Source organism: Trichoderma breve, chromosome 1 (genome assembly GCF_028502605.1).
Source record: "Trichoderma breve strain T069 chromosome 1, whole genome shotgun sequence".
NCBI classification, from domain to species: Eukaryota; Fungi; Ascomycota; class Sordariomycetes; order Hypocreales; family Hypocreaceae; genus Trichoderma; species Trichoderma breve.
In genome coordinates, this window is record NC_079232.1 from 3,699,923 (window position 1) to 3,722,023 (window position 22,101).

A 22,101-nucleotide genomic window follows, 5' to 3' on the forward strand; every position below is an offset into this window, starting at 1 on the left:
CTGGCCGAGATAACCTCATCCAAGGAAGCGTTACGACGCATAGCTGGTAGCCTCGGAGCGAAATTCAGTTGCCTGGCCGTTGCATCTGCCCTATGCTTGTTTTGTCTTGCTTAAGCTGATGATTATCATGGCCGCTAGCGGGCCGCCGGCCTCGATCAGGATCCCATTTCCCTCGGATGTCCGAAAAGGACCTTTATTGATGCTAGCTGAAGCATGAAGCTTCGCGAATGTCGCTCAGTAGCATCGTTGGACAGCGATCCCTGGGGTTGAGGATTACTCAACTGGCAACGATGACTGCTACGGAGAGAAAGAATCAAAGTGTTGAAGCCCCAAAGGATGATGATTTCACATCACAATCGAGTTGTTTGTTTACTGATCCTCCCACTGGAGGCCGTCTCATCGGCAATTGAGAGCAGTTGGCATTGCCTGTATAGGAAATACTCTTCGCATCCCACCTTAAGTCCATCGTCACTTGGCAAAGCTTGGATCTGGACCCAGATGAAGAGCCCATTTGGATATCAACAGATACGCCATGGATATTGGGGAAATCGATTCTCAGCTCGATGGAAAAAGAAACACCCGACTCTATGTGGTGGCTTTTCGCCATGAAGAGGCGGCGTATTGATCCTCATCCTCATTTCTCCGTGCCTTATCATGATGCCGATCAAGTCTGCCATGCATGGCAATCCATCTCATCGACCAACGGCTGCTGTTCTCGATCTCGATGTCTGGTGTAACGTGTACCTGTAGCTCACCTTCACCACCAAACAAGACATTGTGTTTGCATCTTAGACAGTGATCGTGTAAGTACATGCTTTGCGTGGCTGCACACACTCAACACTCCTTGCTGCGACATCCCTCCCCAAAATCGGACCCTTGTACCGGTACATTCGGCTGCCCATGGTGGGGTCCAGCCCAGCTGGGGCAAGGGGAAATTCTCGACTTATCCCCAACAGAACTAAAAAAGTTGGCGAGTCTGTTGCAAGCTCCCTCTGTGAGGTCACTGCGAATGGCGAGCCTGACCTGGCCCATGTACATGTCGTGTACTTGTTATCCTGTGCGTACCTTCATGGGTGCTAAAGTAGTCGCTTTGTGAATTTTCCATTAGCGCCGCCGCGACTCTGGACGTTGAGCGGCATCTAGACTGTAAATCTCGGCTTCAACCCTCCCCCCCTCCTCTCGTCCGGGTTTCCCATCTTTTCCTCATAGTGGTGGCACTGCTCTTCTTCTTTTTCATTTATCTTCATCGTGTTTGCTTGGTGTGGTTCTGCTTCATTGCTCCCGCATCTTCAAGCTTGCCCGCCCTTCCCTTTGCCATCCCTCTGTAAGACTTTGATTCTTCAGGCAACAAATTTTACTTGTTTTGGGTTGGGCTTTGCACACCTCTCTCGACGTTATTTGCAATTGTAGACAAGGCACGAGAGTGACATTCAGTCTGTTGCCCTAATAATTGTCAATTGCTTCAGGTTTGTCACTCATTGATGCCCACGAAACACAATAAACAAAAAAATAAAGACCCAGTCCACTGATCGTGTTCTACCCCGCAGACTCAACCCTCATTATACCCTCTTCACACCGCCATCATGTACGGGACTGCGACTGGCCCTCAGACGGGCATCTCTACTCCTCGATCCAGTGCCTCTTTGCGACCATTGACTCTCTCTCACGGCTCTCTCGAAACCTCTTTTCTCGTTCCAACCAACCTCCACTTCCACGCCTCCGAACTGAAAGATCGGTTTGTTGCCAGCCTACCTCCGGCAACCGACGAGCTCGCTCAAGATGACGAGCCTTCATCGACACCCGAGCTAGTTGCCAGATATCTGGGCTTTGTTGCCTCTGAGGTGGAGGAGGGAGAGGATGATGCGGCGGGATCCTACGAGGAGGTCCTCAAGCTGCTGCTCAACGAATTCGAGCGAGCTTACCTCCAGGGCAACGAGGTCCACGCTCTGGCCGCCACTTTGCCTGGAATCGAGTCAAAAAAGCTCGAGGTCATTCGATGCTACTACATTGCTCGCGCCGTCTCAAACCGCACCATCAAGCCTCACGAGTCTGCTCTGTTGAGGGCTGCTGACGACAACTCGGCCAAGATCTACACCATCTTTGGCGGCCAGGGCAACATTGAGGAGTACTTTGACGAGCTTCGCCAAATCTCCAAGACGTACTCAAGCTTCGTCGGAGAGCTCATTGCAAATGCTGCCGAGCTTCTTCAGACTCTCTCCAACCACCCCAGCGCGGAGAAGATGTTCCCCAAGGGGCTCGATATCCTGCAATGGCTACACAGACCAGAGGCCACCCCAGACGTTGACTACCTCATCACTGCACCCGTCAGCTTTCCCTTGATTGGGCTGGTTCAGATGGCGCACTACGAAGTTACCTGCAAGGTCCTGGGTATTCACCCTGGTCTTCTGAGGGAACGCATCGGCGGAACCACTGGTCACTCCCAGGGTATTGTCATGGCTGCTGCTACCGCGGCGGCTGATTCTTGGGATTCTTGGCGCGAGATCACCAGTTCCATTCTGACCGTTCTGTTCTGGATCGGAACCCGAAGCCAGCAGGCTTTCCCCACCACATCCATGACCCCAACCATGCTCCGAGAGTCTCAGGAGCACGGTGAAGGTACTCCTACTCCCATGCTGAGCATCCGTGACCTGTCTCAAGAAGAGGTTCAGAAGCACATTGATGCCACAAACCAATACCTTCCAGCCCACCGTCATATCGGTGTCTCTCTCATCAACAGCCCTCGCAACCTGGTTGTTACGGGCCCTCCCACCTCATTGTACGGTCTGAACTCTCAGCTTCGCAAGGTTAAGGCCCCGACTGGTCTCGACCAGACCCGAGTTCCTCACACCGAGCGAAAGGTTCGATTTGCCAACAGATTCCTTCCCATCACAGCTCCTTTCCACAGCAAGTATCTGGAGGATGCTACCATCATCATCGATGAAGATCTCAAGGATGTTAGCATCGACTCCAGTGCCTTGGGCATCCCTGTCTATGACACCAACACCGGTAAGGATATCCGTACCGAAGTCAGCGGCAACATCGTGCCGGCCCTGGTTCGATTAATCACACGGGATCCTGTCAACTGGGAGAAGGCGACCGTCTTCCCACAGGCCACTCACATCCTGGACTTTGGTCCCGGTGGTGTTTCTGGTCTTGGAGCCCTGACGAGCCGAAACAAGGAGGGTACCGGTATCCGAGTCATCCTTGCCGGAACCATCGAGGGCACTATGGGCGAACTCGGATACAAGCCCGAGATCTTCGATAGAGACGAGGAGAACGCCGTCAAGTTTGCCATCGACTGGGTCAAGGAATACGGCCCACGCTTGATCAAGACTTCGGGCGGCCGAAAGTACGTGGATACCAAGATGAGCCGTCTGCTTGGTCTGCCTCCCGTCATGGTTGCCGGTATGACTCCTGCAACCGTCCCGTGGGACTTTGTTGCAGCTACCATGAACGCCGGATACCACATCGAGCTTGCTGGTGGTGGCTACTTCAATGCCAAGATGATGACTGCCGCGCTCGAGAAGATCGAGAAGGCCATCCCTGCGGGCCGTGGTATTACTGTCAACCTCATCTATGTCAACCCTCGCGCAATGGGCTGGCAGATTCCCCTCCTCGGCAGACTTCGTGCTGAAGGTGTGCCAATTGAGGGATTGACAATTGGTGCCGGTGTGCCCTCGATCGAGGTTGCCCAGGAGTACATCGAGACTCTGGGCCTGAAGCACATTGCATTCAAGCCCGGTTCAGTCGAGGCCATCCAGGCCGTTATCAACATTGCCAAGGCTAACCCCACCTTCCCTGTTATTATGCAGTGGACTGGTGGCCGTGGCGGTGGTCACCACTCTTTCGAGGATTTCCACCAGCCTGTTCTCCAGATGTATGGCCGAATTCGCCGACAGGAGAACATCATCCTGGTTGCCGGTAGTGGCTTTGGTGGTGCTGATGACACCTACCCATACATCACTGGTGAGTGGGCTAAGAAGTACGGATACCCTCCTATGCCCTTTGACGGCTGCTTGTTTGGTAGCCGCATGATGGTCGCCAAGGAGGCCCACACCAGCAAGAACGCCAAGCAGGCCATTATCGACGCTCCTGGTCTTGATGATGGAGAGTGGGAGAAGACCTACAAGGGCCCTGCTGGTGGTGTCATCACCGTGCGCTCCGAAATGGGCGAGCCAATCCACAAGTTGGCTACTCGCGGTGTCAAGTTCTGGGCAGAGATGGACCAGAAGATCTTCAACATCCCCAAGGAGAAGCGAGTTGCTGAGCTGAAGAAGAACCGAGACTACATCATCAAGAAGCTGAACGACGACTTCCAAAAGGTTTGGTTCGGCTGCAACAAGGATGGCAAGGCTGTGGACCTCGAGGACATGACCTACGCAGAGGTTGTTCGACGCCTGGTTGAGCTCCTTTACGTCAAGCACCAGTCTCGATGGATTGATGGATCCTACACTCGTCTGACTGGAGACTTCATCCACCGAGTCGAGGAGCGATTCACCACCAAGTCTGGCCAGCCTTCTCTTCTCCAGAGCTACGCCGACCTTGAGGAGCCTTACAGCGCTGTTGATCGAATCCTTGCCAGCTACCCCGAGGCTGAGCACCAAATCATCAACGCACAGGACGTTCAGTACTTCCTCATCCTCTGCCTGCGACCTGGCCAGAAGCCTGTCACTTTTATCCCCGCTCTTGACGAGAACTTTGAGTTCTACTTCAAGAAGGATTCCCTGTGGCAGTCTGAAGACCTTGACGCGGTCATTGGCCAGGATGTTGGCCGAACCTGTATTCTCCAGGGCCCTACCGCCGCCAAGTTCTCCACTGTCATTGATGAGCCCATCCAGGACATTCTTGACAACATTCACAACTCCCACATTGCGTCTTTGACTAAGGACTTCTACAACGACGATGAGACCACTATTCCTTCCATCGAGTACTTTGGTGGCAAGCTTGTTGAGACGGAGATTCCTCTTGATGTTGAGGGCCTCACCGTCAGCTATGACACTCACAAGAACACCTACCGCCTTGCTTCATCTCCCGCCAGCGCCATGCCCTCGCTTGATTCTTGGCTGTCTCTGCTTGCGGGACCCAAGCGCAACTGGAGACATGCTCTTCTCATGTCGGACGTCGTCGCGCAGGGCCAGAAGTTCCAGACGAACCCTATTCGACGCATCTTTGCCCCTGTCCATGGCCTGTTCGTTGAGATCGAGTACCCCAACGAGCCTTCCAAGACCACGATTGTCGTCAAGGAGCAGCCAAGACACAACCAGTACGTGGATGTTATTGAGGTCAAGCTGAATGGCGAGAACGAGATTCTCATCAACATGATCAAAGAGACCACCGCCCTGGGAACTCCCGTTGCGCTGCCTCTGAAGTTCACTTACCACCCCGATGCTGGATACGCACCCATCCGTGAAGTTATGGAGGGTCGCAACGACCGCATCAAGGAGTTCTACTGGAAGGCTTGGTTCGGCAATGATGCCTTGGACCTCGATGCCATGGTTACGAGCAAGTTTGACGGAGGCAGCACCACCATCACGGCCGAAGCTATCAACGACTTTGTTCATGCCGTTGGCAACACCGGTGAGGCCTTCGTCAACCGACCCGGCAAGATCATGTATGCTCCCATGGACTTTGCCATTGTCCTTGGATGGAAGGCCATCACGAAACCCATCTTCCCTCGCACCATTGACGGTGACCTTCTGAAGCTGGTCCACCTGTCCAACGGCTTCCGCATGATCCCTGGCGCCGAGCCGCTCAAGATGGGTGACGAGGTGACGACTACGGCTCAGATCAACGCCGTCATCAACCAAGAGTCGGGTAAGATGGTTGAGGTTTGCGGCACCATCACCCGAGACGGCAAGCCGGTCATGGAGGTCACCTCTCAGTTCTTGTACCGTGGTGCTTACACGGATTACGAGAACACCTTCCAGCGCAAGGATGAGACACCCGTCCAGGTGCACCTGGCAACCACCAAGGATGTGGCCGTGCTGCGATCCAAGCAGTGGTTTACCCTCGACGAGATCCCTAACGAGATCAACCTGCTGGGCCAGACCCTGACATTCCGTCTGCAGAGCTTGGTGCGCTTTAAGAACAAGAGCGTCTTCAGCAGCGTCGAAACTCGTGGCCAGGTCCTGTTGGAGCTTCCCACGAAGGAGGTCATCCAGGTCGCCAGCGTGGACTACGAGGCTGGTGAATCTCACGGCAACCCCGTGATTGACTACCTTGAGCGCCACGGTACCCTGTTGGACCAGCCGATCAACTTTGAGAATGCCATTCCCCTGAGCGGCAGAACTCCCCTGCAGCTCCGAGCACCCGCTTCCAACGAGACCTACGCACGTGTGTCGGGCGATTACAACCCCATCCACGTGTCCCGCGTCTTCTCGGAGTATGCCAACCTTCCTGGCACCATCACCCACGGCATGTACAGCAGTGCCGCAGTCCGAAGCCTGGTTGAGACCTGGGCTGCCGAGAACGACGTTGGCCGAGTCCGTAGCTTCCACGCTTCCTTGGTCGGCATGGTTCTCCCCAACGACGCCATCCAAGTCAAGCTGCAGCACGTTGGTATGGTGACGGGCCGCAAGATTATCAAGCTCGAGGCCATCAACGCCGAGACGGAGGAGAAGGTTCTGCTGGGTGAGGCCGAGGTGGAGCAGCCTGTGACTGCCTATGTCTTTACCGGACAGGGTTCGCAGGAGCAAGGTATGGGTATGGATCTCTATGGCAGCAGCCCTGTTGCCAAGGAGGTTTGGGACCGTGCCGACAAGTACCTGCTCGACAACTATGGTAAGTCTCGATTGCTACTTTGTTTTTTACAATCATGTCTTTTTTTACTAACTGGTTTTTTAAGGCTTCTCCATCACCAACATTGTCAAGAACAACCCCAAGGAGCTCACTGTGCACTTTGGTGGTCCTCGTGGTAAGGCCATTCGCCAGAACTACATGGCCATGACCTTTGAGACTGTTGCCGCCGATGGCACTGTCAAGTCGGAGAGAATCTTCAAGGACATTGACGAGAAGACCACTTTCTACACTTACAGGTCACCCACCGGTCTCCTGTCGGCAACGCAGTTTACCCAGCCTGCCTTGACGCTGATGGAGAAGGCCAGTTTCGAGGACATGAAGTCCAAGGGACTTGTTCCCCGAGACAGCACCTTTGCCGGACACTCTCTTGGTGAATACTCAGCCCTGGCTGCCCTGGCTGACGTCATGCCCATTGAGAGTCTGGTCTCGGTCGTCTTCTACCGTGGTCTGACGATGCAGGTTGCTGTCGAGCGTGATGCCTCTGGTCGCTCCAACTACTCCATGTGTGCCGTCAACCCCAGCCGTATCTCCAAGACATTCAACGAGGAGGCTCTTCAGTTTGTCGTGAACAACATCTCGGAAGAGACTGGTTGGCTGCTGGAGATTGTCAACTACAACATTGCCAACATGCAGTACGTCTGTGCTGGTGATCTGCGCGCTCTGGACACTCTTGGAGGAGTTACCAACTTCCTCAAGATGCAGAAGATTGACGTGGAGGAGATGCGCAGCAACATTGAGGAGGCCAAGGGTGCTCTGCGGGAGATTATCCGCGGATGCGCTGAGGCAACTCTCAAGAAGCCTCTGCCTCTGGAGCTGGAGCGTGGCTTTGCCACCATCCCGCTCCGAGGCATTGACGTGCCTTTCCACTCTACCTTCTTGCGATCCGGTGTCAAGCCCTTCCGATCCTTCTTGCTCAAGAAGATCCACAAGACGACGATTGACCCGTCCAAGCTGGTGGGCAAGTACATCCCCAACGTGACGGCCAAGCCCTTTGCCCTCACCAAGGAGTACTTTGAGGATGTGTACAAGTTGACCAACTCTCCCAAGATTGGAGCGGTCCTGGCCAACTGGGACAAGTATGTCCAAGATGAGGAGTCGACTGGAAGCGAGAGTGGTGGTAGTGCCGATCACGAGGGCGCTGGACTGGCTGCTTAGATGGTGGAAAATAAACGGTGTGACATGAATGAGTGAGAGCCAGTGGCGTATATGGGGGGGAAAGGGTGGTACTACTATATGATTTTTTATTTTGATGGATGGGATGGGAGGCCAATAGATGCCTAAGATTTCTTTTTCTTTTTTATATTAGTGATGAATTTACCATGACAATAGATGTAATGAAAAAATATCTTCTTTTAGTTCTTCATGTTGTTGAAGTTTGAGTGCTGTGTAAGTGATATCAAGGAGCTGCTAGTACTGTCTTGCCGTGAGTTGCCTCGTATTTTGCACGAGCACATCTTGTGCGACAATCAAAGTCGTATGCACTAGACTTGGCCATCCATGCAAGAGTGATTAAGCGATTGGTCCAATGGAAGATGCCATTGCCCAGTCCAGTCATATCGTATCTACAAGATAGAGAAACCGTTGGTCGAATGAAGTTGATACGCACATGCACATGAATGAAGCCTTATCAGCTGCATGCCGCTGACTCAGCATGCAAATGGCGGTGCAAACCGTTCCGCCCAGCGTCGGTCCACGGCGACCGCCGAGCTTAGCCGCATTTTCTGACAAGTTTGTCCCTTGCATTGGGGACTTGGGGGCATTGTTTGCTACTCTTTTAGCGCTTCCCCCAAATCCTAATCCCGGGCGCCCATGGGGGGAATCTTTGGGGGCTTGGGGAATCTATTTAAGAGCCCGGCGGAGAAGCTTCTCTGGGAGTTTGTGTCTTTGCTTTTGCTGGATTTTGCGGAATTGAAGGTTGATTAGCTGACGGTAAGTATTGCGTGTTATTGCTTGTACTTGATTGCAGTAACATACAATCGAAGTGCATCTGCGGCTGTGGGGCTTGCTGACGTCTTTTGGTCCCCTATTAGCGGTACAGTGTTGAAGGGAGGCTGATAAACTAGATTCATAGCTTCATCATCACAAGGAGATAAGAGAACTAGAACGAGATTGAGGCCATCTTGAGGTATCAGAAAGAGAGGGAGTACGAGAGAAGAGCGGGGGAAGAGTGAGAGAGAGTGTGTCTCTGTGTAACAGAGAGTAACGAAAAACACACAACATCACATTCACATCTGAATCAAACATGTCACCACAGAGAAAGCTGCTGCTGCTGGGCACCTTTGTCCACTCCAAGACGCAGCAGGACCTGGATTTCCTGCACAAGGCGGGAATCGCCGTCGACGTCCACGGCAAGATTGCGGCCATTGAGCGGGATGCGCACGATTTGAGCGAGGTCAAGGCTCGGCTATTGGCCAAGCTCGGCTGGGACGAGGCAGAGGTAGACATGACGGAGGCGGCCGAGGGACAGTTTTTCTTTCCGGGCTTTGTCGGTGAGTTTGATTTTGAAGGATACCATCATGATCATTGCCATTGCTGCTGGTGGACGTTCATGCTGACAAGAGTCACCACAGACACACACATCCACGCTTCTCAGTATGCCAATGCCGGCATCTTTGGCAAGTCAAGTCTCCTGGAATGGCTCGAGACATACACTTTCCCCCTCGAAGCCAGCCTCAAGGATCTCTCTAAAGCGCGCCGCGTGTATGCCAGATGCATCCGCCGCACGCTCTCCCACGGAACCACAACGGCAACCTATTTCGCCACCCGCGATGTCGCCGCGACGAACCTCCTCGCGGACTTATGTCTGTCCATGGGCCAGCGAGCGTTTGTCGGCCGCGTATGCATGGACAGGCCTGACATGAATCCCGCTTACTACCGCGATGCCTCTGCGAGCGACAGCGTGGAGGCGACGCAGCAAGTGATTGACCACATACGCCGCATCGACCCGGGCTTCGACGTCGTCTCGCCCATTCTGACGCCTCGCTTCGCCCCTTCGTGCTCGGCCGAGGCCATGAAGGGCCTGGCAGAGCTACATCGCCAGACGGGCCTCCCCATCCAGACTCACGTCTCGGAGAACCCCGGCGAGATCCAGCTCGTGGCGCAGCTGTTCCCAGAGAGCAATTCATACACCGACCTCTACGACAAGTGTGGCCTGCTCACGCCGCGGACGGTGCTGGCCCATGCGGTGCACATCTCTGAGGAAGAGGCAGACCTCATTGCGCAAAAGAAGTCCAAGGTCTCTCACTGCCCATGCAGTAACACGTGCTTGACCAGTGGACCTGCGAGGGTGCGGTGGATGTGGGATAAGGGCATCGATGTTGGGCTAGGGACGGACGTCAGCGGCGGATACAGCCCTTCGATCCTAGAAGCCGCCAGACAAGCCGCAATGGTGAGCCGGCACGTAGCCATGGCCATTGAGGAAGAGAAAGAAAGGGAGAGAGCCAAGTTGACGGTCGAAGAGGTGCTGTATCTCGCCACGAGGGGAGGAGCTCGATGTGTAGGGCTGGAAGACAAGATTGGGCGTTTCGAAGTAGGCATGGAGTGGGACGCGCAGCTGGTGACTTTAAACGAAGTCAATGACGATGGGGAGGTGCACGATGAAGATGACGACCATGGCTTCGTTGACATGTTTGGGTGGGAGACTTGGGGTGATAGAGTGGCCAAGTGGGTGTACAATGGAGACGACCGGAACACGAAGCGGGTTTGGGTCAAGGGCAGGCTGGTGCATAGACGGAAATGACGAGCATGACGATCAAATCTTATCAAGAGCGAAAACACAACAATATCATGACGAAGAAATGAAATGAAGAGCGGCTATAGGGCGAAAGATAAGGTATATAGATTCAGGAGGAGGGAACTGTTAGATTTTTGGTTTAGAGAACATTGGATTTCCATTTTCATATATCTAGAGCTTAGAGCAGAATGAAGAAAGCCCATCAACGTTTGATCAGAATGTCAAAAACACCCCTTTTTGCCTCTTTCTCCTTCGATCATGTTTAACAATCCCAGCCCCAGCCCTTTCATATAGCCCACCGGATTCAACAACAAGCTCTCGCTCCTCCAAAGCCAAAGCAATCTCGAAAAAAAAAAAGTCTTTCTCCAACACGTGGTTTCAACCTCCGTCATCCTCCATTCGATTCCAACGCCTCTCCCATCCTTCTCTCACCGTCCATAACAAAGAAATCACTCCATATCCTCGTAATCCTCAAACTCCATGTCGAACAGCCCAAACCCAACACCTTGATCCCCATACCCCTATTCTGAAGACTCTCGATGTTGCTCTTCCCCTTCCTCCCCCTCATCTTCCTTCCTCGCCTCCGCCCTCCGCTTATTCCTATCCGCCCTCTTCTTCGCCTCCTCCCTCTTCTTCGCATCCGCAACCTCCCCCTCAACAACCTTCACCCGTCCATCAATCTCCTTAACAAGCCTCGTCTTGACTCCCGCAGGCACAATGTTCCAGTCCGCCGTGCTTCCCCCCAACGCAAGCACCTTCATCCTAAACCAAGCACACTCCGCCGTCTTCTCATTAAGCAGCACCCTCGTATTATTCAACGCCTCAAGACGAGCCTGTCGAGACTTCTTCGCCGCCTGGTTGTTCCGCTGGCGATCAATCTTTTGGTGCTCAGCGGCAATCTCATTATTACGCATTTCAATCTGCAGACGCTCCGGGTCGCTGATACCATCGGGGAACTTTAGAAAATCCGCTATGAACGGCTTCGGAGGTAAATCTTGGACTTGAGATGGCGGGAGAATCGGCGGATTGCGTTCCTGAAAGGTGATTTCGTGCTGAAGAGCGTCTTTGCGGCGGGTGTGTTCTGCAGAGGCGAGGCCTTGGGGGATGGAGAGGAGCATTTCGTCGAGAGAGCAGCTTCCCATGCGGAGTGATGGCGATGTTCGTGAACGGATTGTCTGTGTTCGAGATGGTGTTTGAGATGCCATGCTTACAACCGACGTTGGAGCTGGACCTGGTGCTTGGAGAGACATTTGTGGGAGATTGTGATATGTCGCCGCTATATCAAACGCTGTAGAAGCTTGAACGTTTATACCCGACTGCGAAGAAGGCGAAGAAGCCTCACCACTGGCAGAGTTGAAACTTGCAGTCAGAGGGCTGGAAGCGGCACCGCGACGTCGCTTCGCCTGCCCCTGAATCGGAGACGAAGGCAAACGAAGCGAGCGTTTGCCGGCAGATGACATTTGAAGTGGTTTTCATATGGTATTGCGTATGTTCTTTGTGTGCGTGCCTCAGTCTTCCTTCAATACAGGAAAACAAGCAAACAACCCGGTTGCTCCCCAAACCGTGGGATGAGAAACAACAACAATGAAGATATATCAAGAGAAGAGTGTAGAATCCTAGCAGAATCCTATTAACAAACAAAGAAGAAGAAGAGCAAAACGAGATTAGCACAAAGCCACAACAAAATCTCGAAAAGAAAAGCCAGTCAAAAAATAAAGAAAGAAGCTGTATGTGTAGGTAGTCAGAGGGAAAAGAAGAAGAAGACGCGTCTCAATCTTTTCTCGTGCCGACTATGTTCTTATTTACCCGTCTTCCAAACGCAGAGAGGAGAGTGGAAGAAGCTCCAAGTCTTGTCTGAGCTTTGTGTAGAGGGCATGGTTCTCGGCTTTATAGACGGAGACTTTTCTCTCTTTCTGGCTGTGTTTGTGTCTGGCACTGCGCGCGAGATAGAGGAAAATTGAAAAGGCTTTTTGTATTTATCGTTCAGGGAAACGAGATTTCGGTAATGTGAGGCGGTCAAACAAGCAGCTTACAATGTCGTCGCTAGAAAAAACGGCGATGATTGCAAAAGATAGAAATCGTAGTCGGAAAAGAGTGAATGAAGCATGCACAAACTTTGGGAGAGGAGGAAGAAAAAAGGGGAAGAGAAGAGAGAGGGAGTGGGGGGTTTTTTACCTGTTGGGGGGGCTTTTTGGAAGAGAGAAACGAACCTCTTCTTTTTTTTAGGGGGTTCACGTTTACTTCACTTCCGCTTCATATCTACCAAATATCTTCGTCTTTCAACATATATACAACAACATTAGAACGAAGGAGGAGATTGATTATAAAAAGAAACTTGAGCAAAGAAAGTAATACAGCCATCTATCCTAAACTTCGAGCATGCTACCAAAAACAAAAGAGAACAATAGAAACAATAAAACCCCATCCGTTACCAGCAGGGTGAATCAATGCCACTCCTCGTCTATTCTCCAACCAAAAAAAAAAAATCGCATTGCTCTCGGTTGAAACTACGGCATGTACCACCAACAAACGCATTTTCCTCTTGTTTTCCTTCTTTGCTAAGCTCTTTGCTTCGACAAATAGGCGTATCAAACTACCCTATTGTTGCTGTGAATCTAACCGCCCCCTTTCTCATCTGACTACCGCTTCTGCTGCCTAGCTGCTTCATATTGTGTTTGAACATGGGGCCACAACTGCAGTGAATAAGTCACAGTCCATTTGCTGCCAGCTATCTCCATAATCTACATCGCCTCAGCAAAATTACTTCAAGCTGTACAAGCAATCACTTCGACACTCCCATTTCACTACTTCGTCATCATGCAAAAAGAGGAACTGCACAGTCACTTCTAATTCTCGAGCCAAAAGCTTGTCATCGCCTAGACATACAATTTGAATTCGTGCGCTCAGCAAATAGCCCACCATCACCAAGATGGGGGAAGTAACCAAAATAACCTATACCAATATACAGATAACATGTTCTTGACCAATACACAGATAAAAATGTCATCCTAGAACCAATGTCTGCAATACACACCATCACAGGGATATCTTTTCCATCATAACCATAATGTCGCTCATAATTCTTTGCCAGCCTAACCAGGCGCCTCAATCCGCCCAGACTATCCGTCACAGTATCCAAGAAATGAAAATATCCTCCCAACACCATAGAACCAATTAACCTTAACAGATATTTGCTAACAAATCGAAACGAATATTCATCTGTGCCACAATGTTGAAATGTTGAAACAGAGGCGACCATGACTGGGTCGCCCTCTTTGTTACTTGTTTTTTTCCCCCTCGTTGGTATTGCTCATCTCGTCCGGTTCTTTCGGTACTATTGAGTCACGCCTTCAAAGGGCGAGGCCGGTTCCGTTACCCGTCCATCGGTACAACGCAAGGAGTTCGCGTCGTCGTTGCTGCTGCTCAGCTAGATCCTCTGGCACACGACCCCGAATCAGTGCAAGCGCGCTTCGCATGACCTTGCTAAAGTTTCGCTGATATAACTGTTAGTCCTTGATTCACACAAAATTGTTCCTTTGAGGATGGTAAGACTTACTTGATACTCTGTGCTCAGAGTCACCACACAAGCTTCGTGTGCTCGCACAATGGTCTCACATGCCTTGATGACACTTGGAGACGCTTCAGCTTGCAGCTTGTCGGCGATCAAGAGGAGGAGGAAAGATCCCTGGAGGAGGTAGACGCCGTAAAAGAATGGCATAAACTCCAAGCCGGGGTCGAATTCAAGAATCTGGTTGATGGCTTCGGCAGCCGATACCGCGTGGCTCGTTGCCGTCACGAACCCTTCTGATGAAATCCACAGGTCGTCGTCATCCAGAAGATTGATGGGGTCCCATTTATCTGCGAGCAGAATGTGGAGGACATGCATCACATGGGTGCTGTAGGCTACCACGATGCTGGCCTGGATCTCACTCTCCGTCATACGACTGGACGCATTGGTCCGCACCGAGAGCGGAGACTGCATGTCCGGCACGGCTCCGTTGTCGTGAATCTCATGCTGCTCCTTGTCCTTTGGGGCCATTGGAAGATGCTTTCCAGTGAACCGCTTTAGACTCTCTTCATACATGTCCAGGTGTCGGGAAATCTCAGCAACTTGCTCGTCCCAATCCCGCGCAGAGCGGAACCCGACGCCAAATCGCGGGTGGCTCTTTGCGTGATGAACGTCGACAATCTCGCCCAGGATGGTCATCAGAGACAAGAAATAGCCAAAGATGCTGCGGCCACGACACTCGTAATGAGCCCCACGAGCAACACGCGGGCTGTCGCCAAACTCATCTGTCATGGAGCTATCGATATTGCCTCCATCGTGGCTGCGGAATTTGCCCGCTTGCCACTTGATGTCGTCCATGGGGTGGAAGAGGTCGCTGCACTCGCTATCAAGGAGAAACAGGGGGCGGTTATAGCAAAGAGCCAGGTGCCTATCGACAATGTAAACTAGCCACCAAGCTCGCCGCCGCTCCTCCCGCTCCTCTTCTGTCACAAAGCGTGTGTTGTTTCTGTTCAAGTCGTGCTCATCCACTTCTTCGTTGATAGCATCAGCGTCTTCCTGGTTGGCAGGAGGGTTGCCCTGCGGTAGCTCACGGCCAAGCTTAAGCTCCCTGGCGAGAGACCACGCGGCACCCCACCATCGTAGGCTGGCGCCCTTATACTCGCTGGCGGAGATGACTGTGGCAAGATGCACATAGGTAATGACATCGTCGAGGCTTCCTATGGCTCCAAAGGCACCTGTTTCACCGGCCAGGGAATCCAGGTTCAGCGAGCCTGGCATAGCAACGCCAAGAACTCCCAAGGCAGCCGCGCCAACTACCGGGCTGGTCTTGGGGGAAGGGCTGTTTGTGCCGGTGTGGATCAAGGGCTGAAGAAGTCCCACAGTCAGCTCGAGCAGCTTCTGGCAGACCTTGCTCCTTGCGGAGGGGAGGCTCGTCAGGAAAGACGCCTCGCTGGTCTGCGCTGCTACCCACAGCATGCTCGCAAGCAGCGCGGGCTGGCACCTCCTCGGGTTTGTGGGATGTAAAAAGGAGCGCTTTCGGAACACGAAACCCAAAACGTATGGAGACATTGGGTGCATTTGTGCCGATGAAGATGAGGAAAAGTACAGGTCAATCAGATCGCAGGCCAGCGAAAGGGGGAGGATGTTTCCCAAGTGAGGTAGTAGGGGCTCAAGGACGGGGTATCGCAGATCACTCTGCTTGAAGATGGGCTGGGAAAGCTGAAGCTGGAACTGGCCAGAAGGCGAGGCTAGCGAGACTCCCCACGAGGGTGAGCTCCCATTTGCCATGGGGTACTCTTGGATGTGGCCGGCGCTGAGTCGAAAGTTGCCGTCGCTGCTATAAGTCGCCGGACTCGGGGCTTGTGTAGCGTAGTTGATGCCCGAATACCCGGGCATGGTGGTTTGCGTCTGGCCATACGAAGGGGCTACCATTACATGCCCATTCATGCCGGGGCTATCATAGTTGTGGTGAACTTCGCCATATGGACCCAAGCCCATTGCGGACGATGGCTCCAACTGACCTCTGCTCAGGGCAGGGTCAACTCCGACGTGGCCATGGTGATCTTCAAGACCATCCATTGACCCAATCGCAGGATGTTGGGACAGCCCATTGTCGCTGAAGGAGCTGACAGAGCCCTCTATGTGACCATGAGGCTGGTCATGGGCTGCTTGGGGAAGTTCAGTACTGCCACGTGAAGACTCACTCTGCTGGCGTAAAAGTTTGCGATCTTCTTGGCTATCCTGGGCCTGGCCAGGATGCTGTGCCGCCGCGGCAGCTGCCTGCTGAGCAGCAATATCCTTGCGCGAAGCCTTCCCTCGCTTCTTTCTCTCTCGGACATACTCGCAACCGAGGCCGAATTCTAACAAACGGTTAGTACATTTCTATGAAATCTGCTTTGCTTATTGGGAAGGCAGGTATCCTACCTATACAATGGGCACAAGGATGTAAGCCATCGCATTTTGTACGTAGCTGGTTGCACTGGTCACAGGCGCGGCTGATTCTCCTCCTGATTGGCCCAGTAGTCCCTGTGGAATTCTTTCTGGCAACAACAAGAGAACCCTGGCGTTGCTTTGGCTGTGCCGGGTTGGCCCTGATCATACGCGAGTTTGAAAGCTCTGCGTGTTGAGAAAGGTGTTGCATAGGATAGGGGTGACCGTTGTTGTTAAACGTGTTTACGTTTATTGAGTGGAGATGGGATTGAGATCCATGGTAGTTCGGGTCAAAAGACGCCGAGGAGATGTCGGGATACGCAGAATAGCGACGGAGAGGATTGGACAACATTGTGGCGCGTTGTTATTAACTCGAAGATGATGAGGATGATGAACGTATGGTTATTAAGTTGATATTTTTTTGTTGAGGGCGGGTTGGTAGGAAGGGTACGGAGTACAGCGCGTGCCGAAATAGGAGGAGATGGCTGAACTGTGTGGCAACAAAGCACGGTTCGAAAGCAGGACTGGAATACTCAGTCCGAAATGCCTTCAAAGCGGTGGCTGCGCGAAACTTGGGCTGTTGTTGCTAGTGCTGGTTTATCCTTTCGATAAAAGCTGCGTTGAGGAGACGGGGCTGTAGCCCTCAAAGGGGGAGTAAACCACTATACAGGAAAATGCGCAGAAAATGCGCCGGGCTCAAGACCGAGAATTTCCTATGATAATGAAGGCTTCTGCCACAAAAAGAAGGCACCCAATGAAAAATGTTTAGATGAGACGGATTGATTGTTCGTTAGACCGGCATCCTCCAGAGATGATATATTCGGCAGCAAATCAATCGGTCTCTTGACGGAGAACGTGACTCGCGGACGACAGCTCTCACTTGTTGAGCCCGAGGCATAAAGAGGGGAAAGGTAAAAAGGCAAAACCCGGTATCGCGAGCGCGCCTTGACAAGCTACACGGCCGCCAGCCTGGCAATGGCAAGAGCAGCAGGCAATGACACAGACAAAGCAATGATGACAATGCAGTGAGAGAGGTGACAGTCAGGTCAGAGACTGGGGGGTGTCAGTTAAAGAATACAACAAGAGAGCTCCATCATGAAACTAATATATGGGGACGCTCTCAATTTCTATTGCTGTTCGCTTCACGCAATCGACCGGAGGGCCTCCATCAGAACAAGCCTTGTGAGGGCGGCCCCGTAGCCAGGCCTCGCCAGGGTGGGCGAGCAAGGGAAGCCGTCGATGGGGTGTGGAGGCGGAGTTGATGGTGGCCAAGTGATGGTCATGGATTCATGGATGGATGGAGAATGGGATGGGGATGGAGCACCTTGTGGAGGTGGACTTGTGAGTGGAGATGCTGGGGTGCAGTGATGCATTCACAATTGGCGCGCCTCCTTAGGGCGATTGCTATTAGATAGCTAGGGATTTTCGGAGATACTAGTAGCATCATCACACTGGTGCTTGCCAGCAGGTGTTTCCGTCTTTTTCTCAATTCGAGCTTGTTCCTCTCCATGGTTGCCGGGCCCGCCACATCACGATCGAGAAAAGAAGGGTGAGGGGAGCCGCAGAGTCGCGGCATTACAACGTGGTCGTTGTCAGAGGGGAATTGACGGAGTATTATTGCTTCTTAAACAGGAAGAAACGGAAAGGAAAGAAACGGAAAGAAAAGAGAAGAAAAGGGGGGGTTAGACGCGGCACAGAGAGGACTGCCAGGTACTCATCCGCACACCTTCATCGTCCAACACGTACTCGTACAGTACAGTACAGGTATAAACTGCGAACTGCGACGAGAAACGGAGCATTTTTTCAAGCAATCCAGGGTCGGCGAATCGACATACCGTTTCAAGGCGATAGAGCCGCGTCCCTCCGACGTATTTTCCGATGCTCTTCCGTCGGGCAACTTGCGGGTGCCTGTCAGTCTCTCAGTTGTCCCAGGTACATGCATTAGCAGGTTATGGTATGGGCATTGGCAGTCGACGCCACGCGTATCGACCAAGTTTATTGCCGTGGTAAGGGCCGGTTTCAGCAGCGAACCATTATGCGGGGTTAGTCGTCGGCCGTGGAGGCGGCTGGAAGATGGTCAGTGTCCAGTTTGCCAGTACCGTCCTCGTTACCGTACCGTACCAGCAGGCACTGGCGGCATCGTGGCGGCCATTTTGGCCTGCTAGGCTGGTTGGCCTGGTTCTCGTGCCAGCCTCTTTGTGGGCAGTGGCTTTTGCCTCTGCCGTCCATCAACCGTGGCCTCGGACCTGAGCTCAGCAAGATGGGCAAGTCGGAGGCGTTTCCCAATGGGTCGAGCCATCTAAGCGTTTCTGGAAAGGCGTGCAGGGGGGCCATGCGACGGATATGGGGTCGTCCAAGTGGCGCCACGGTTTTTTGGGCTCGCTGCCCCAACCAGACGAACGAAGAACAGGGCGTGCCGGGAAATGACAACCGGGCAAGGGGAGCAAAAGCAGAGGGAGTCGGCGCTCGGAAATGGTCTCCGTTGGGGCTAAGCGAGGAAAAATTTTTGGCATCCCCTCATCTGACTGCATGTTTGATTAGATTGTTGGCATGGCGATCGAAAAGGAATCGAGCAGAAGGAAGAAGATGAAGCAGCATCGATCAGAGGTTACGATGAAAAAACAGAGAAGAAAACGGTTCACCAAGTTGAGTGACCGGAATTGAAGACCGAAAAAAACTGATAAGATTGGGCGAGGAGGTAAAAAAAAAAGCACGGACCTGCGAGGCGCGGAATACGATACGATGTACGAAGCGCACGGCAGTAGGTCAGACTCAACCCTGAGTGTCTCTTGCGCGGAGAACAAAGCCGTGGTGCAAAGAGCAGGAACGCTCACGGGAAGTAGCCAAGTAGCTCGCACCTGCCTGCACCGTTGGGGAGCAAGCATGAGAGGCATGAGCCAACCAGATGGCGCGGCAGACAGCTTTAATTCGCATGAATGGCCCGTGATTGGGCGGGCGGGCTTTTAGTGCCTGACCATGGCCGCTTTAAAAATCTGCGGTGGCTTGACCTGTTGCTTCGTTACTTGCTGAAGAAAGCGCAAGTTGCAACAAGTGCAAAGTGCAAGTGCAGGTGCAAAGTGGATTGTGGATGTGGAAAGCGCCAAGGACGCACGCAGGCCCGTGTCATCGCAGGCCCACCTGCCCTGGTTCGGTACCGTTTCTGCATCGCTGCTTTTTAGTTAGTTTAGTACCGTTGTTACTGGTTTACCAGCCCGTGTCATAGGGGCAAATCCATGCCATTATCACCGGTATCAAATCCGATACAGCGGGTTTCGGTATGTGCCTTGTGTAGGTATTTAGTATCGATTCTAGGCACTAAAGCAAGTGGCCAGCTGCTAAGAGGTACTAAGCTAGGACAATACTCGTACTTGTGCCTTGTAAGCCGCCTTCTCGGGCCGTCAAGAAGATGCAAATACAAAGACGTCAGGGTGCGGATAGCAAGGGGCAATGGTAACCTGTGCGCGTCCGTCCATCGAAATCGCCAAAACGATGGCCATCGCCATGACCGGCGAGTCACAAGATGTATGGCAATGTAGCAGTAGTAGTAATATACATGACGAATTCGCATATATACATGCATGAACAAAAGATCCCCGTCCCGTCCGCCGATCCCCACACTCTGGTCTTGTACAGGCATGTTTCTTTGTTTCCCCGTCGTGTCTTGCCTTGTATTGTCTTGGCTCTGGGTCTGTTCTGTCTGCCTTTGAATCGCCTCCCGTCTACCGTTTCAGCCGTGGAGGATACGGTCGCCATCGCCATCGCCACCCCCATTCTTGGGGTCGTAATAGACGGAGTCGGGACAGGTGCTTTTGGCGCCGTCCGGTGCTGAGGCGACAAACTGGCCATCCTGCAAAGAGCCCTTGACGTTGAAGTGATACCAGACCTGGTTCAACGTCTTGCCCTCGCAGCCCAGGGTCACGTCTGCGCCGTGCTGCTGGGAGAGCGCTGACTGGATGTCCTCCAGGGCATAAGATTTTGAGCCGTCAGGGGTGATGCCGGCATCAGCCAGCCACTGGTAGGTAGGCAGCGTCTTGAACAACGACACGGTCCTGGAGAAGAAATCGGCAGCTTCCTCGGTGGGGACGTAGTCATCGTAGCAGCCGGGATCCAGCGTGGTGATACAAGTGCCATGTTTCCCCCATTCGTGCTCCCAGAAAGATTCGTCATTGCCTTGGTAGTCCTTCCAGTAGGTCTGCATGTAGTGGAGGGTGTCATCGGCACCCATGGCAGTCAAAATGTCAGTGATGTTGGAATATGCCCGGCTGGCATCGCACGTCTGGGGAAATGAACCATCGCAATTGTCCGGCCAGAGCCCATGGATGGTCCAGGAATCTAGCAAGCACCATTAAGCATTCATCCCCACTTTGGGAGGTAATATTGAGTTGCATCGTGCTAGGCTACAGGAAACTACTTACCAGCAGGGCCGGTGGAGGGGTCGGTATCCCAGAATTGAGTCTGAAGCAGCTGACCAGATGGGATGAAGCAGCAAGTGTCGTCGACGGCGGTAGTGTTGTGGCATGAGAGTGGAGTGTTGCTGGCACAAATCCTAGAGGCTGCGGCTGCAACGGAAGCCAGCATGCTCGTAGCCAAAAGAGAAATGGACTTGTGAGAAGGCATTTTGACTGCGGTTCTACGGAAAAGAGCCCCCGGCTTCTGCCACGATGAGTTGCTTTTCTGTCCCTTTTTTTTTTGGTCTCTCGCCTCTCTGGTTCCCTAGTTACGCTCTGCCCGATGAGTTGGGTATCCGATAGACTTGACAAGCAAAACAACGACGTTGGCGAGTCCTATTTAACGTTGAAATGCTCCAAAGATCAGCAAGTATACATTTACAGCAGAGAAGCGCTGAGGCGATCATTGGACGGGGCTTGTGACGAAAATGGTAGGTGTCATGATTTTTGTCAATCATTGGCGGATGATCGGAAGATCTACCAGGGTAGGTGCCGATTCACATGCAAGCGGTAGACGAAAGAGGCGATTCCGCAAAGGAGAGACTCACTTTGATATAGGTAAATCCGGCAGATGTAGGTTGACTCAATATTGTAGGTAGACATAGGGAGAGTAAAAAACGGAGAGTGCTTCTCACGAGCTTTATAATGTCCAGTATAGATAGACGTATATCATGCTAACGTTTTAGCAATTTGCAGTCCAGCTTGATTCGCAAGGAAAGCACCATGAAGAGCTGGTGATTGAAATCGTCTTTGTCAGAGCACGACGAGCAATTGGCTTCTTGCCCGTCCTGGTGAAACAAACTCTAGCCATGGGCACGTTATGCACCGACTTTGAGTCTTGTCAATGGCCAAAATCCTGTGACCTAGCGCCCGGAAGAAGCTCCCATTTCAGAAGGTTAATTGGCAGCATATAATGAGATCTGCGGATCGGCTGCGTGTTGTTAGAAAAAGCGTCGCTTGATCTCCCTTTAGCGGCCCAAAGTCGGCAGCTGCGCAGGTTCATTCGCTGGCTGCGCGCCGAGGCATTTCAACAGGATGCGGCCAATTGCAATGCATGATGGCAGCAGAGTTTCAGCCCATCTGGCTGCTTTGAAGTCGGCGGAATCACATTGGCAGTCGTTGAAATTGACCGTGTTTCACGGTGGATAAGGTGGGTTTTTCGATAGTTGAGGCGCACCGCAACA

At 52.6% G+C, this 22,101-nt stretch overlaps 5 protein-coding genes across 5 annotated transcripts; 2 read left to right on the forward strand and 3 right to left on the reverse strand.

Moving 5' to 3' along the window:
* Positions 1-1,583: 1,583 nt before the first annotated feature.
* Positions 1,584-7,953, forward strand: T069G_01121 (acyl transferase domain-containing protein; the record flags this gene model as incomplete). The annotated part of the gene is made up of 2 exons (XM_056168331.1): positions 1,584-6,780; positions 6,845-7,953. The coding sequence occupies 2 exons, from the start codon at positions 1,584-1,586 to the stop codon at positions 7,951-7,953; spliced, it is 6,306 nt and encodes a 2,101-aa protein (XP_056033647.1).
* Positions 7,954-9,040: 1,087 nt separating this feature from the next.
* Positions 9,041-10,537, forward strand: T069G_01122 (amidohydrolase family domain-containing protein; the record flags this gene model as incomplete). The annotated part of the gene is made up of 2 exons (XM_056168332.1): positions 9,041-9,287; positions 9,369-10,537. The coding sequence occupies 2 exons, from the start codon at positions 9,041-9,043 to the stop codon at positions 10,535-10,537; spliced, it is 1,416 nt and encodes a 471-aa protein (XP_056033648.1).
* Positions 10,538-11,052: 515 nt separating this feature from the next.
* Positions 11,053-11,991, reverse strand: T069G_01123 (uncharacterized protein; the record flags this gene model as incomplete). Its single annotated transcript, XM_056168333.1, has 1 exon — positions 11,053-11,991. One exon carries the CDS (start codon positions 11,989-11,991, stop codon positions 11,053-11,055), a length of 939 nt encoding a protein of 312 aa, XP_056033649.1.
* Positions 11,992-13,881: 1,890 nt separating this feature from the next.
* T069G_01124 (fungal specific transcription factor domain-containing protein) lies at positions 13,882-16,821 on the reverse strand (the record flags this gene model as incomplete). Its single annotated transcript, XM_056168334.1, has 5 exons — positions 13,882-14,025; positions 14,088-14,824; positions 14,873-15,070; positions 15,131-16,399; positions 16,464-16,821. The coding sequence occupies 5 exons, from the start codon at positions 16,819-16,821 to the stop codon at positions 13,882-13,884; spliced, it is 2,706 nt and encodes a 901-aa protein (XP_056033650.1).
* A 3,375-nt stretch (positions 16,822-20,196) lies between these two features.
* T069G_01125 (ribonuclease t2 family domain-containing protein) lies at positions 20,197-21,086 on the reverse strand (the record flags this gene model as incomplete). The annotated part of the gene is made up of 2 exons (XM_056168335.1): positions 20,197-20,801; positions 20,885-21,086. 2 exons carry the CDS (start codon positions 21,084-21,086, stop codon positions 20,197-20,199), a joined length of 807 nt encoding a protein of 268 aa, XP_056033651.1.
* Between the last annotated feature and the right edge of the window lie 1,015 nt (positions 21,087-22,101).